This window comes from Octopus sinensis, linkage group LG2 (assembly GCF_006345805.1).
Source record: "Octopus sinensis linkage group LG2, ASM634580v1, whole genome shotgun sequence".
In the NCBI taxonomy this organism is placed as follows: Eukaryota; Metazoa; Mollusca; class Cephalopoda; order Octopoda; family Octopodidae; genus Octopus; species Octopus sinensis.
In genome coordinates, this window is record NC_042998.1 from 41,535,519 (window position 1) to 41,552,140 (window position 16,622).

Below are 16,622 nucleotides of genomic sequence, written 5' to 3' on the forward strand. Positions count from 1 at the left end.
AGCAATAAAACAACATATGTGGTATCGAAGTCAATTTTCACATTCACTTTCAGTGAACAATTAAGTAATGAAATTAAGTAATGTATTTTGTGATTTATTTAGGTTGCTTAAGGTTTTCTCTTCATAATACTAACTCTTTAGATTTTAGAAAGTAAAAACCTTTATCATTTCTTTAAAAATACCTTAAGTGTATACAATTAGTCTACTTAGCTTCATGTAATAAGATCTATTTACAAAAAACATAAATGCGTTTTATTAAAACATTTTATTCTTATTTTCATTATTAGTATGAAATTTATTTTTATTTACTTTACTCATATTTATATATCAGTCATCAATCAAATTCCTCTACCTGCTTTTATCTTCTCTGCTGAATAACACTAGTCACAGTCAGAGGTTTGATGGTCAGGGGTTAGCTCAGAAGAGCCACTTGTAGCAGTACCTCTACTTCTCTATTGTCAAATCTCACAGACACTTCACACCTTAGCTCTGCTGTCAATAAACATACAGTACCACTAAGGATTGCAGCTGAGAGGTAATAGCTGGAAAAGACTGATAAACAGATACATATAGATAGACGAACATTTAAAAATAGATCTGTGCCAGTTCTATGGAGCCTGCAACTGAACTATTCTGGTATAATATTTTCTTATTGTCTGGCATAAAAATTATTAAATAACCATGTCACGTTGTTTTAAATGCTACAAATAAAAAAAAACACTAGTTTTCTTTCTGGAAACAAAATATGCACTTTTTAATTTTTCATCACACACACATAGGTGTATTTTTTTAAACTTCATTTAGTTGCTGCCACTAATGCAATTCTTGTTGATGTTTACAATATAATATTGGTAAGGGGAAGGTGTATTCTGATAAGGGTTATGTCTGTATATTTTTGTAGCATTTTTCTTACTTGTGTATGATTTTTTTTTGGTCTAGATTTGTGTATGTAGTATGTGTGTGTGTGTGTGATACATATTAATATATGAAGGATATTTTTATTAGATATCTCCCAATTCAAAATTAATTCAAATAAAAGAAAAACAATTTATTTTTATTTACCAAAGTTGACTCTGATTTCTGTCATTTCTTATTGACTATATATATATATATATATATATATTGGTCATTCATATTTGTCTTTCCCTCTCTCCAGATATCTATCTCATACCCCTTCTCTCTTTCTCTCTCTCTCTCTCTCACGTGCATGCACACATCATATCTAATTGTTTCTTCTGTCAATCCATCCACCATTTCTGTAAATCTCAGATACTTTCTATTTTTCTTTCTCATTTAATGGTTGTTATTTATATTTCCATCTATCATAAATTATTATTTAGGTAAAATTATAATCTTTTGCTTGAATGTGAAATTATCTGATAAACCTGTCAGCAAGCTCTTTCTTCCATTACGAAACTTACCAGGTAGAAGGAAATAAACATAATATTGTTGTTTTCTTCCCCATGTCCATAGAAATATTGCTGAGTTTGGAATATAAGCAACCGAGAAAGTTCTTTGAGTGTAATTAACGTACAACTGCATTATTTTATTAAAGAAATTTGGATTGAAATAACTTGGGAAATGGAAAAATAAAGTTTCTTATACAATTATGTTGAAGTAGAATTAAAACAAACAATTTAATCAGATGATAACTATCCGTATAAAGAGAATTGTTGATCCATCAGAAGGCAGAGAATTCTATTACATTTTGTTTTATGTAGCAACTATCTTACTATATTTTTGACTCTCTCTTAATGAAAGACATTGATAGATCTAAAAGTTGTGTTAATGTCTTCCATTATACAACAGATTCAGTTTTTTGAGAACTCTCTACTTTTGGCAAACTTATACATAAGTTAAAGAGAATAATATCTTTTAGGTAAGGTGGCAAGCTGGCAGAAACGTTAGCACACTGGGCAAAGTGCTTAGCGGTATTTTGTCTGTCTTTACGTTCTGAGTTCAAATTCCACCGAAGTCAACTTTGGGGTCAATAAATTAAGTACTAGTTGCATACTGGGGTCAATCTAATTGACTGGCCCCCTCTCCAAAAATTTTGGGCCTTTTGCCTAGAGTAGATAAGAATATCTTTTAGGTTAGTTTCTAGCAAAATGGTGAGCATTAACTGATGTATTAACTTTGTCTTCAGCAACTTAACATAAACAAATGAATAGAATTGCAACACTACAATAATCAAACTGTATTGTGTATAAAACATAATGATGATTGACAATCATGATCTCCATACCAAAATCTGAACATCTATGATGTTTTGTGCTGGAAAGACATAGCAGCATTGCCTGTTAGTCTCCTGAACTCTCCTGGACAGGTGAACTATTTCACACGATATCAAGATAAACCTGTACACTGGTGGAGCTGTGTAATAATTGTGTAGGATCTTGCACTCCTGAACCTTGTATGTCTTGGCTTCGGGAACATCTTCTGCTATTTAACCTATAACTAGAACCCTTAAACAGATATTACTACCCCAGGTCAATACATACCTGGGAGTAATAATGACTAAGGAGCATACACCCCAAGAGCTCCTGAATTCTCAAGACATAATCTATGCATTTTATTTTCATCATCATCATCGTTTAACGTCCGCTTTCCATGCTAGCATGGGTTGGACGGTTCAACTGGGGTCTGGGAAGCCCGAAGGCTGCACCAGGCCAGTCAGATCTGGCAGTGTTTCTACACCTGGATGCCCTTCCTAACGCCAACCACTCCGAGAGTGTAGTGGGTGATTTTATGTGCCACCGACACAGGTGCCAGACGAGGCTGGCAGACGGCCACGCTCGGATGGTGTTTTTTATGTGCCACCGACACAGGTGCCAGACGAGGCTGGCGCATTAAATTATTCTGATAACCCTTCTAGTTTTTCATAACAAAAGCTACATCTCAAAATCTTCATATTTGTGTCTTGTGATGTCTCTGTTCATTTGCAGTGTACCATTAAAGATATACTTTAGCCAAAGCCCAACCCAGTGTCATCCTATTATAAATTTGAGTGATGTTTCTTTGTCCATTACATTTTTATATTCGTTAACTCCTTCTAGACCGTTGGTGCAAGGACAACAAAACTCAAACCAGCAACTCCCATAATCCCAGGGAATGTCTTAAGGGGGTCTATTTTTTTAAGGGCCACCTAATTGGGATCCCACTGTCCCACTCTTTTTTTTTACTGCATTTTAAACTAAATACATGGCATTGGTGACCAAATCAGAGAAATGACAATGACTTTCATACCATGAACTCCCAGGGAGTATCATGAGGAGATTCAATTTCTGAAGGGCCCTACTAACCCCTTCCCCCCTATTTTTACTGCATTTACCTCGCTCCTACGCTTATTGATTAAACTATGATCAGCATCGGTGCTTAGCACATTTGCAGAAATAAGTTTGGGCATTCTAAATACCTTCATGTACATTTAAATCAAGATAAAGAATTATAGCAGGTACATTTCAAGTGTGGTAGTGTGGATATTTATATTTGTAGATTATAAAACTTATGTCTAGTACTCCAAATAAGCTTGGTCCATTAAGAGACAATGATTTCTTTCTATCTATTCTGATCAAGCACACAACCTATCTGACTTTTGAAAAACGAACTTGACTTCAACAGGATTAGAAGTGCATTTGGCATGGAAATAAATTGTGTACAATGCTTAATTTTATGAATGTAATTTTTATTAATTGAAACTAATAATTACTTTAGATATAATCTAGTGATTGTTATATGTGGCAATTTTTGACATGTCAAGTGACTACTCTAACTTTTGCCATTTTATTTCTTAGGAATAAAATATAAATCTGTTGTGTTTATATAACGTTTCTGACTTCACAAATTTTCTTGGCTTTGTTTTTTCTCCAGGTATCGGTGTTTAAAATGTTTCAACTTCGATGTTTGCCAAAACTGTTTTTTCTCTGGGAGAAAGGCTAAAGGTCACAAGTTGAGCCATCATATGCAAGAATACTGTACTTCTGTGAGTATAATTTAAATAAAATGGGACTTTTTAAAATGAGAAAAATTTTACCTAAAGTTGTAGGGTCTATTTTACATATCCCACAACCAATGCATGTTAGCAAATATATGATGGTAGCATGTACCATGCATTCACTGATTCTTTTAAACCAGATGTCTGTTTAGTCGCAGGTAGAATATGGACATCCTTTCAGACCCTCCACTCTTGACTTAGCTGAACATCCAAGATGTGACTGCTAGAAGTAGAAAGAATTGTACCAGCACTTGGTTGGTATTCATCTTAGTTGAGAGTGGAGCAATGTGAAATGAAATGCCTTTCTCAACAACATAACATGCTACCCAGTCTAGCAATTTAAACCTTATGACCTTATGGTCATGAGCCCAGCACCCTTAACCAGTAAACCAAATGTTTTCAGTGTGTGTGTGTGTATGAGTTTAGCATCTTTATGCTAAACTTGTTAATCAAAGGGTTTGTGATATCGGCCTAGTTAGTTGTCAGCCTTTTCAAATTCTTAATTGTTTGGGTGTACTATTTTCAATTTAAAATCTTAGTCAACATTCCCTATTGTAAAGATGATTTAGTTACTGATAGAAACTCTGATGTATTCTCAGTTGGTTACCCTATTCCAGAGATGTGCTTGAACAAAACTCATTGGGGCTATCTAACATCAAGAAAAATATTTTGAAATCTTTGATATCTGTAAAGATTTATTTCTTACAAAATTTACATCCCTTTATTGAGTTAATTTTTTTCTTTTCTTTGCAGACAACATCAGGGGAGGACATACGTGATTTTACAAAAGTATTGAAAAACAAGTTCAAATCAAAAAGATATTTCAAAAAACATCCGCGACTTGGTTACCTTCCTGTGCAGACTGTATTAGAAGGAGACAGTTTAGAGAGGTAGATATCTTTTTGTTTCAAATTTCCTGATATCAAAAAATATGCTTAAATCTTAACTTCTAATGTTTTTGGTTAGTTCTTTTATTTAAATGTAATAACTTCATTTCTTTAACCCTGTTTTCAAAATAGAGTCAAACCATTGTGTGAAATTAAATCATTAAACTTGAATGAAATTATTGACTTCAAATGTTTTCTCTAACATTTTAAATTACCCCAAAAAAGTTTTAAAATATGAAGAGTTAAATCACAGCTGAGTACTTGGATTGAATTTGCTTACTTAAGCAGAAGATCAAGATTATCAAGTTAATAAAAATAACTTGATATTCTTGTGCTTCTGTTAAACAAGAAATAGTTTTTATACAAAGCTTCTATGCTCTAGCTATGTTATATTTTATTTATATTTTGATCAATATATCCCATTTATTTTGTGATTGTGTCTGAGGGAAAATTTACAAAAAAGCAAATATATCTAAATCTTCATTAAGTTATTGAATTAACCTACTTCTACTCCAGGATATCGACCTCTTCAAATATAATAATTTTGCTATCCATTTTTCAGCTAGGGAGACCAACACAAGTGGGACATTTTACTTGATGACATACTGCTTTGATCCTCCTTTCTATTTAGCAAACTTTACAAAATTGGTTGTCAGTTGATTGGGTGTTTTTTGGGTTTTTTTAAGTGGAGGTGCAACGCATAGTAGAATTGCAGAATATTAAATATTTCTGGTTTCTAAATTCTTTATATCTGTGACATAACTATGGAATAGGTTGTTGGGTGCTTGAGAAGACATGTCAAGCCAAGTGAAATCGTAGTTGTGATCAGTGCCGCTGATATGTAAAAGGCACCCACTACGCTCTTAGTATAGTTGGTGTTAGGAAGGGCACCAGCCATAGAAACCAAACCAAAACCAGACTGGAGCCTGATACAGCTCTCTGGCTTACCAGTTCTTGTCAAACCATCTAACCCATGCCAGCATGGAAAATGGACGCTAAATGATGATGATGATGATCTTGTACCTTAGTTGAAAATGTTTCAGTGTGAAAGCGTAAATACTAATACAAATACAAAAGACTAGTTTATTGTATGCGTAAGCCTATGTAAAATATAAGTAGATTGTCAACAAGGTGGGCATAGCTCTGCATTTAAGATGCTTGCTTCCAACCATGTGATTGCAGGTTCAGTCCCACTGTGTGGAACTTTGGGCAAGTATCTTCTGCTATAACTCTAGTCCAACCAAAGACTTGAGAACAGATTTGATTGACAGAAATGGAAAGAAGCCCATCATGTATGTATGTGTATTTGGGGAGTAGGGGCTACCCTCTATCATAACTACATATAATGATTCTAAATGATTATCAGAGAAGCAAGCTTGTTCATTTCTTCTTTTCCATGGAAAATATGTCTGGCCTTGGGGATAGGTGAGGTTTGGTGACAGGGAGGGCATCTGACCATAGAAAATTTGCCTCAACAAATTTTGTCTGACCCATGCAAGTATGGAAAAGTGAACGTTAAATAATGGTGATGATGTAGCTTATTGCTTTCTCCTTGTCCATTATTTGTGTACACATTTATGAATCAAATATTTAATGGGTAACAGGTCCTTTACATTGCAATAAAATTTTGAATTTAATGATCTATTCACTGATTTGTCCTTAGGGGTCATCCTAAGTCAGGAGATTTTTCACAAATTGTGAAGTAATATAATAGTCAAAATATAAATGATATGATCATGTGATGTGCAAAATGAATTTTTTTTCTTTCTGTATTCTTTATAAGAAAATGTTCTGCTTCAAAAGTTTTGCTTTGAAAATAATTCTTTTGATCTACAATTATTTATGAAATGTCTTTATACAGTGATGCAAGTGTTTGGCACGTTAGGGAAAGGCATATATTCTTTCTTATTCTCCTTAGTTCTCACTATTCCCTTTGCCCTCCAGGTTTCATGCTGGTGTAAATTTTTATAACTACATTACTTTATTCCGCTCACACCTCAGTTATAAGTTATATTTTAATTAGTTCTCTGTTTTCATCTCAATTTCATCAACACGGTCAATATTATCTCTTCCACCCTTCCTTCACTCTTCCCTTCTGCATCTCTCTATTGCCCTTTCCTTTCTTTTTCTATCTCTCCTAACCCCAAATAAACTATTTCTGCATCATTTGCCACATCATTGTCAGACAAGTGCTTTGCAGAGGAAGTGAGGCAGTTCACTGATCAAAGTGTTCTTTGTTAGACTAAAGACAGCTACATCACTTTTAAGACAACTATTGTTGCTTGTGTAATTAATGGGCAAAGAAACCAAGCAGTTACTATTGACTAATTCAACTTTCTCCCCATCCTTACATAGCTCTCTTCTTCTTTCTCTCTATTTTGATTGTCTTTTAAAATATTCTGCTCTTTCTGTCTTTATATTTCTTCCTCACCTCTCTTGCTCTGTTTCTCTTTCTCTCTTTTTCTTTTTTCTCTCCATCTCTTTCTCTCTCACACACACACACATATACACACAATACTTATGCATAATATATGTATGTGTAATGTTATGAATATTTGTATGTTGAATAAAGCTAACATTGTCACGAATGTTCTTTCTCTATAATTCCTTAGCACGTGCAAGTGCACACATACAACACACACACACACAAAACACCTATCGTATTAATTATTTTATTTATTTTTTTCTTTCCTTTTCTATCATCGTTGTTTTCCCAATAGAATCTATTGACTGTAGAGTGATTTTATCAGAGTGCTAGCTGCTTCCACTACAGCCACACTAACTGAATGAAGTGGCAGCAGCTATTGAATATGTGTGTGGTGTCGGTGGTGGTGATATGGTGGGGGAATCTGAAATAAGAAATGGTGTATTGAGATGAAAACAATAAGCTTTCATCAAACATTAGAGGCTTCTGAAAACAATCAGAAAATATATACACACACATATGTAGTTCAGTAGCCTAAATAATTGCTCGGAGAGGGGGAAAAAAGTACTATCGATAGTGTTAATTAGCAATAGCATTAAAAAAAGGAAGAAAAAAAAAAGGAACCTATGGGTGTTACTAAAATACTTATTAATGTTAGTGTTGAGGCTTTTAGTTTAGACCTCTGCTGCTATCATATGGATAATAGGGAAATGTATTACATTTCTTGTTCATCTTGTCAGCTTTGTCTTGTTGCCAGTCAGCATCATCTGTTGCCGTTTTGCCGTTGTGGCAGTAGCTGCTTCTGTCACTAGAGCCAGTGCTGCTACCATGCTGCGGTACTCTGTGCTAATAGTATGTGTTGTTGTACTGACTCTATAAGTGATGCTAGTCACTGTTGACACTTCCTCCTTAAACTGGATTTTCCGGGATCAAACATGGCTCTTGGAAAGATAGCAGTGGAGACAACGATCGTGACAACAACAACTACAAACTTGATGTTTTCAAAGTTCTGGTTTCATTCATCACTGTTACCAGAACCTCGGTGCATTCAAGTCATTTATACTAAAACATTATCAAAGACGTGTGCTTGTGATCATCTTTACTAGTAACCACAGACTCACAGTTTCTCTCTCCTCTCTCCCTCTTTCTCTCTCTCTCATATCCATATTACCTGTCATTTAATGTGGACCGCATTATGTTATATGAATTATGCTCATCTCCTGTTCAACCATAACTTGGTAAGTAAATCTCACCTCTTTCTCCCTCCCACTTTCTCTTGTTTACTATCTCCTCTCTCTCCATACAAACACACACACACAGCTATCTAGCTACCAAACTTTTTTATCTTTTCATCATCTGAATCCCTCTACCACCACTCTCATCTCTTTCCTTTACACAACTTCAGCTTGTTGATTTATTTATATATCTATGTTTTCAAAATACTAAGAGATAATGATTGTCTCTCTCCAATGGATTAATATGCTAAAATAAAACATTATTAAAACATATATTCAAGTTTAACAAGATTATAATTTGTTCCCTTTTCCTATCATCATCAGAATAAAATATTTTGAACAAACTAATAAGAGTGACCTGCTGCTGACAAGTTGATCTTCCAGAATAGTGGCTAAAGGATATATGTAAAGGAAATCAAATTAAATCTCTACTCATAGCAGAGGTTTCACATCATTCAGCTGTATTTTATCTGTGAACAATTGAATAACTGACATGTTATTAAATCATCAACATAAGTTTCTAAAGCCCAGTATGCTTAACTTGGGGCTATCAATAATGATTAAAAATCTGACACCTCCTAGGTGTCAGATTCACTTGTTTAGTTAAGCTTCAGCTGAAGATAGCTCAACACCTACAGATAGTTATATTGATGTCCATACCCTTATTCTATCAATTTTAAATTTATAACTTAGAAGATTATAGATTAATATAATTATTAAATATGTTAATCAAATATTTTTGTCTATTTAACAACCAGCTGACTTAGTTGTCTAATCTTTCAAGAGTTACATGGCTAGCAATGACACACTGATCAAGTCTCACTTCAAAACTTCATGGCCAGTGACAGTGTAATATTAATCTGCTGAATTATTGTATCACATGACTTGTACTTGCATTGTTATACTGACATGTGGATATTATATGTCTTAGAAATCATACAGTACAGAAAGTACTTATAGCAAAAAAGAAAAGCTAATTGTAATACCAATTGTGATGAAGTTAATACTCTGAATTTGAAGACTATCTCAGAAATATAATCAATGAAAGAAAATGTCAGATTGTAGAAGATTCATCTGACATCTATAATCTCTAATTGCAAATTATTGTTTAGAAAACATGAGTGATGTAAATGAATGCAAAATGTGAGTCAAAGCCATTACATGCTTGTATATACTTTCATTGAATGGATTCTTATTTGGTAACTAACTTTTGAGAATAGTTGTTTCAGTTTAAAATTTTCTTAGTCACTAACATTGAATATGCACACACACACACATCCATTTCTGTTTTCTTTTTATTATGATGACATGGAGGTTTTTGCAGTCTGACATGTTATCAATCATCTTAATTATACACCATGAAAATGAAAATATCTTCAGCTCTGATTTCATAACTTTTTGAAGTACTTTCTCTACCAGTAAAGGTAACTCATGTTAAAAGCTAAAGATTGGTGTTTGGGGTTTTTTGTAACATCCTACCATGGGTCTATGTCTCTATCATTTGGCCATGATGTACTCATTTTCTCCATAGTATACTGATAGTTTCCTATGTGATTTCACGTCCATCTTTCAATTTCCACAAACAAGTTGCTTGGTATGATGCCTCAATGTTTAATTACCTGGCCATTCCACTAGGTAGCCCAGCTTTTTTCAATAATCTCTCATACATTAGGTAAATTTACATGCCTTACATCAAATCCCACCAAGGCTTCTACACCACTGAAAGTGACCCATGTCAAAATGTAAACACACCTATTAAATGATAATCCCCAACACAAATACTATGACAGCAACCCATCTAGGAGAGCAATTGCTCTGAAATAAACTAAGAGCAGGGAAAGCTCTTTGGTAGCACCATGATATAGATAGATCATAAAACAGAATGAAAACTTGGTTTACAGTTTTATCTTACACTCATGTTTAGAGTACTCTTTTTCCTCCTCCTACCCTTTTGGGAGTGGGGGAAATTACCCTTTTTATTTTTTTAGGAGTCAAATGACATCCCTCCTTGATTTATAAAGTATCAGTCAACCACTGAGATTGATACTTCATTCTCTTTGTCCTCACTCTCAGTTATACTTTATTGTGAGAGGTTAACTACTCACACAGCATCCTTCCTTCAAGAAATTAAGGAGGATTAGGTTATGGGCTAGTAACCTCTTCTCATTTAGTATACTACAGAAAAGAAACCTCCAAAGAACCCATAGTACAAAGTAGTTGTGGACAGACCAAGAAACCCCATGAGTGTATTTCTAAATTCTCACAAGGACCAAAATTTGCCTACATATAACCTACTTACCATTTCTTGTTTCTTACATAGAAAAAAATATCAAAAGTAAATAAGACATATTAAATATTTAGTTTTCATTAAGTTATAAGAAAAATAACAGTAACACTCTGTTGATGAAAGAATAAATGGAAAAATCACAGAAACCTGATCTTAATATGAGATTATAATAATCAATCTTAATATTATTAACATTTGAAAAGTTGCCAAACAAGATTCTAATGATATCTTAACATAATGACATCATTATCTTTTCAATTATGGTAGCTTATGATCTATAATGTAATGCATTTGGTGACTGGTCAGAAATTTGGTATAATAATCACCTTTCACAATATATTGAGTAGTCAGCAACAATACATGGAATTGCCAATATAAAGCTTCAAGATAAAATATACTAATAAGTCATAATCTCAGCAGTGCAAAATTGTATTTTCTTCTTATACAAAATAACATTTAGTTCAAAGAAGATTCTTTTATATAGTTAAAAGATCAGACTTACAGGAGGATGAATATGAGATTGTTTGAGGTTCATGCCTTTTACAATGAATATGATTACTGCTTATTTATCCTTATACTCTACTCCATATTGGGTTTCAGATTATTAATATATTAATAGTTGAGATTGTCAACAAGCTAATATTTTCAACCTTTCTAATAATTCTTGCTTCCAGTTTGAAAACATTCAATTTACATTAAATTGTGTGATTATATGACTATACAATTGCAAAAGGATACCAATTTAGCAATCTATTTTGTACTGTTTATGAAAGAGAACTTTATCATTAGTGAGGACAAAGGAATTATTTCTTCATAAAATAAATTTGAAGTTTTGCTTGCCTGAGATATTAACATAAAAAATAGAAGATATGCATAACAAAAAAGAAAAAGAAGTATTAATATAATGCACCTAATTATGGACATTTGAAGATTTTCTCTCCATGTGCTGTGTTTAGGATAATTTTTTAAAGGTTTTATATGGCATAGTCAGAGGAAGAATAGTGTCCAAGACCTTTTTCAGAACAACTGACACAGGTAGACCAGGGACCCAGTCAAATTGCTTGAAACCAAGTGAATTCTGCCAAAGGCATCCAAGGGCTGATAGCGGGGGTAAACCAAACAAGAGATTAAATAAGCACCAAGAATAGGTTTGGTACTTCCAACAGGTTTCCACACAATTTCCATCAGTTAACTTTTATTTATAAGCCTTTGGTCTACCCAAGACTTTGGTAAAAGACACTTGCTCAAAGTTCTATACAGTGGTATCAAACTTGTGACCATGGACTTGTAAAGCAAACTTTTTAACCATACAACTATCCCCGCAAACCAATAAAACACATCAATGTTTTAGAACTGCTGCAACTTAGAACAACAAACATTCCACTTTATGTTGTTTGTATCGTATTGTTATGTGTGATGAAAAATGGATTCTTTTCAACAATAGAAAGTGTTCTGCACAGTGGTTTGATAGAGACAAAGTGTCAAAACACAATCCAAAAAAGAATATTCACCAAAAAAAAAAACTAATGGTGTGTGTTTGGTGGTCCAGCACTAGTGTCATCCACTACAGCTACATGAGGCCTGATAAATCAATTACAGCAGATGTATACATCAACCAATTGGATGAAATGATGAATGAACTTGCAAATTAAACAACTGAGATTGGTCAATAGAGACAGACTAATTCTCTTGAAAGACAATGCTTGACCACATGTTGCACAAAGAACGCTATTCAAGTTGAAGGAACTGAGCTTGGAAGTACTCTGTCATCTGCCATATTCACCAGACCAACTGACTATCATGTTTTCCTAGCATTAGACAACTTTTTGCAAGGAAAAAACTTCAAATTTGAATGGCCTTTCGGGATTTCATCACCTCTTGCTCTCCAGAATTTTTCACTGCCGGCATAAATAAGCTACCGATAAAATGGTAAAATTGTGTTGATAATTTAGGTGCATACTTTGATAAACTGCATTGCTTTTTGTTGAGATAAAGTAAAATAAACTTTCAATTTCAAAATTGGACATTTCATTCTCAATGACCTGATAGATATGAATTTTTGTCTGATCTACCCATTCTTTATCACTTTCATAGCTTGCTTTAGATCTGAGGATTAGACTCAATGACAATAACTTAGACAATAGATATACGGTTAAATGCTAGTGAGAAGAGATAGATATGTATGGAAAAGAAAAAAAAAGAATTCTAATTGTAAGGTCAAAGAAAATTGGAATTAAGATTGTACAACCCAGACTGGAAGAGTCAGAATTAATAGGTGAATGACCACAAGACGTACTAAAAAAAAAGATTAGTCCAGGAGACACCCTTCTTTAGGGACAAAAAATTGAGTATTTAAAGTAATGCTAAGCAAAGCAACTTTTATGAAAACAGATATTTGTAAATAAGAACAATAACAAACATTTCTATATTTAAGAGATGAGGAATTATGTACATTATTTATAACACGCATCAAGTATGGATTCAGGACATCTGTATACCGCAAGCCGACCTTTACTGGACGATACCTCAACTTCAATTCCCACCATCCATACAGTGTAAAGAGAGGGATTGCTCAATGCCTAAAATATTGTGCAAAGAATATAAGTAACAATCGTGATACACACCACGAAGAAATGATCAAGCTCATTAACGATCTGTTAAGCAACAATTACCCCAAAAGTATACTATCCACTCCAATTATGAAGAAGAGAGAGGATGAGGCCAATAAACTGTCCACAGTCTGTCTACCCTATGTGAAAGTTCTCTCCGAAAAGATATGCAGCCCATATGACATCAGGACAGTATTCAAGAGTAATACAACACTTCGTAAATATCTCCTTTGAATAAAACCACCAACAGAAGAGAATTTGATCAAAGACTGCATGTACTCCATCCCATGCAGCTGTGGTAGGTTATACAAAGGCAAAACATGCCGCCCCCTCAAAATAAGGGTAGACGAACCTCACAAAGCTGTGATATGAGGAGATATTGATAAATCGGGTATAGCTGATCATTTATAGAAAAATGGAGACCACCTTCCCCTGTGGGATGAAGTTAAAATAATAAGACAGAGAACACCACTGGAAAATACAAAAACTAAAAGAAGCAGCACATATGCTAGGACACAACAACCTCCTAAGCAGACCAAGTTCAGATATGAGCAGCATATGGAAACCAATATTAAGGAAGGATAGAAAAATATTAGATTTATAAGCCCTAAAATTCACTCCATAATTGCCCACAGGCATATAGCGTAGTGGTTTTAAGAGCGCAGGCTACTAACCACAAGATTCCGAGTTCGATTCCAAGCAGTGACCTGAACAACAACAATAATAATAACATCGTAAAATACCTTAGGAATGAGAACTTTCCCCAAAACACCTGAAGAAGGCAGGAGGGTATATCAGCCAAATCAAGTTAGCAACAAACAAGATGAGGACAAATATCCGTCAAATGTAAATAATGTGAATAACAAACATGTAGTTTACTTGATTTATGGGAGACCAACATTATTTTATTGCTCAAAACCATTATTACTTTGTTTTGGTAGCACTGATACAGTTTACTTGATTGCTTATGTATATACAATAAAACTCTATCAATGATTATTAAAGAATGAAACTCCTTTGGGAAACAAGATATTTTATGTGAGATTGTGTATTAATTATTCAGATAAAATGTATATATCAGTCCCACATAGTGGACAATAGTTAAATTAACATAGTGAGTGAGAACTCATTAGGTTATACTGAACATTGATTGATAGGCTGTCTGAAGCTGTACATATCTTCACTTAGAGATCATGTCTTGTTTACACACGTTTGTTGAAATTACTAGCCCTAAAAATCAATGATTTACATGAGAATGAGATTAAGTTTGTATGTGTGTGTCCCTGTGTATTTATTAGGGATTAATATGGTTGTGTATTTTATAGATTTTTGTATGCAAAAGTGCTCTCTCTCACACACACGTGTGTGTGTGTGTGTGTGTGTGTGTACATGCAAGTATATATATATTATTTATGCATTTCTGTGTAACCTGAGTATACTTAGTCATGTGTATATTAACCCCACCAAACTGGATGTTACTGTGAATGTGAAATCTATAATTCTTTTCTAGTATTATCTCAGATTGTATCACTTCCATAGCATGGAGTTAACTGACCATTTAAACCTATTAATAAGTAATCAATCAAAATATAAATGCTTTAAAATGTACTGCTCCTATGCTACAGGCATGTTCACTAAGAAAAATGTTTTTTTCCCCTCTCCTCTTTTAAATCCTTATCTCCAGAATGCACACACTAAATTCTACAAATAAGTTCTTTGTGAAGCAACACAGTAAAAAAATTAACTATTCTATTGCAATTTATTTATCCAATTTCTAAAGAGCCAAATTCCATTGTTATCTCAAGAAGTCCCACCAACACTGCCTCCCTCTTAGTCAAGTAATGAAAAATTGATTGTATTTACTAGTTTCAAATTTGCTTCTTTGTTACTTGTGTTTGCAATACTTGTATGTATAATGGTACAAGTATACTGAGGTGCTATTTACAGTATCTATTCATTTTAAAACACTAACAAAGCTTGCCTTCATAATTTTCTTTAGTTCTCTTGTGGAAAAAATAAAACACTTGTCATGAATTTTTGCGTTCATTTCTCATCACCCAGCTATGTAATCATTTACAAATTCCTGTGTACTTATCTTACTTCCCAAAATGGTTCTCAGCTAAACAACCATTGTCTTTGACAAGCTTCTCTCCCTTTTCCTCTCTTCCTATGCACATTCTTTGTGATATTTATATCAGGAAAGCCAAAATGAAATATTAATATAATCATCTTGAAGTGGTGATACTTTGTTGCTAATCATCATGTGGCCAGCATAGATTATTAGGTATCTGTCTATTACATTTGACAAGTTAATTGTTATTTATGAAATTCAAATCTTTCTTTTATTCATTTATTTTATTGAAAGCTTCAGACCATTTTTTTCATTAATGGTAAATTATGTGACAACATATCTTAAATGAGAATTTTCCATTTTCTCTTTACAGTCCACAGCCCTCCCCCCAGCACAGTATATCTCAGGACATGCATTCTCGGCTGGAACTTTATGCAAACAGGTTTGTTCGTTATTTTATTTTCCTTCTATTAAAGGATAACTAAAGTATAATTAAAGGATAACACATGGCTTGTGATTCAAAAGTTCAGGTTAAGTTTTTTTGTCTTCTATAATAATAGTATCAGGTTTACTAGAAATTTGGTAGAGAGAATCTATACAGAAGCCTATTGTGTATGTGTTTGTCACCAAATGTCTTTGTATTGACACAATATGGACAGTGGCTGCCTTTGTTTACTTCTTGCTTAAGCAATATGTCTGCAGCTTCCGAGTTCAATATAGATTGAAGTACCTTACTTGAAAACAGATAATGGTTGGCATCAGGAAGGGCAACCAGCCAAAGAATACTGGCTCAAGATGTCTTACCCAAATATGTGCATGTGTGTACTTGTATATGTGTGTGTTATGTATTGGCACTGGCATGGCTATATGGTTTAAGAAGTTTACTTCAGGTTAACCCCACTGCATGGCACCTTAGACAGTGGAGGGATTTAGTAAATAGAATGTGGCTCGTCGTGTATGTGTTAGTGTGTGTCCATATGCAATGTTTATAATCTATGCTCATCCACATTTGAGCAAAGGGGTGGTGACATTGACATTCCTTGCAGACATTATGGCTGTCACTCAATGCTTTCAATCTTTGGAATAAAAAAAATGTCCCTGCTTGCAAAACAAA

At 33.8% G+C, this 16,622-nt stretch overlaps 1 protein-coding gene across 8 annotated transcripts in view; it reads left to right on the forward strand.

Annotated features, from left to right (window-relative positions):
* Nucleotides 1-16,622, forward strand: part of LOC115232614 (dystrophin) — a 744,226-nt gene that overhangs the window by 716,961 nt on the left and 10,643 nt on the right. For all 8 annotated transcript variants that reach the window (XM_029802603.2, XM_036512501.1, XM_029802605.2 and 5 more), the window contains 3 exons: nt 3,871-3,982; nt 4,748-4,884; nt 15,882-15,950. In XM_029802603.2, coding sequence (XP_029658463.1) covers nt 3,871-3,982; nt 4,748-4,884; nt 15,882-15,950 — 318 coding nt within the window. The remainder of the gene's footprint in view (nt 1-3,870; nt 3,983-4,747; nt 4,885-15,881; nt 15,951-16,622) is intronic.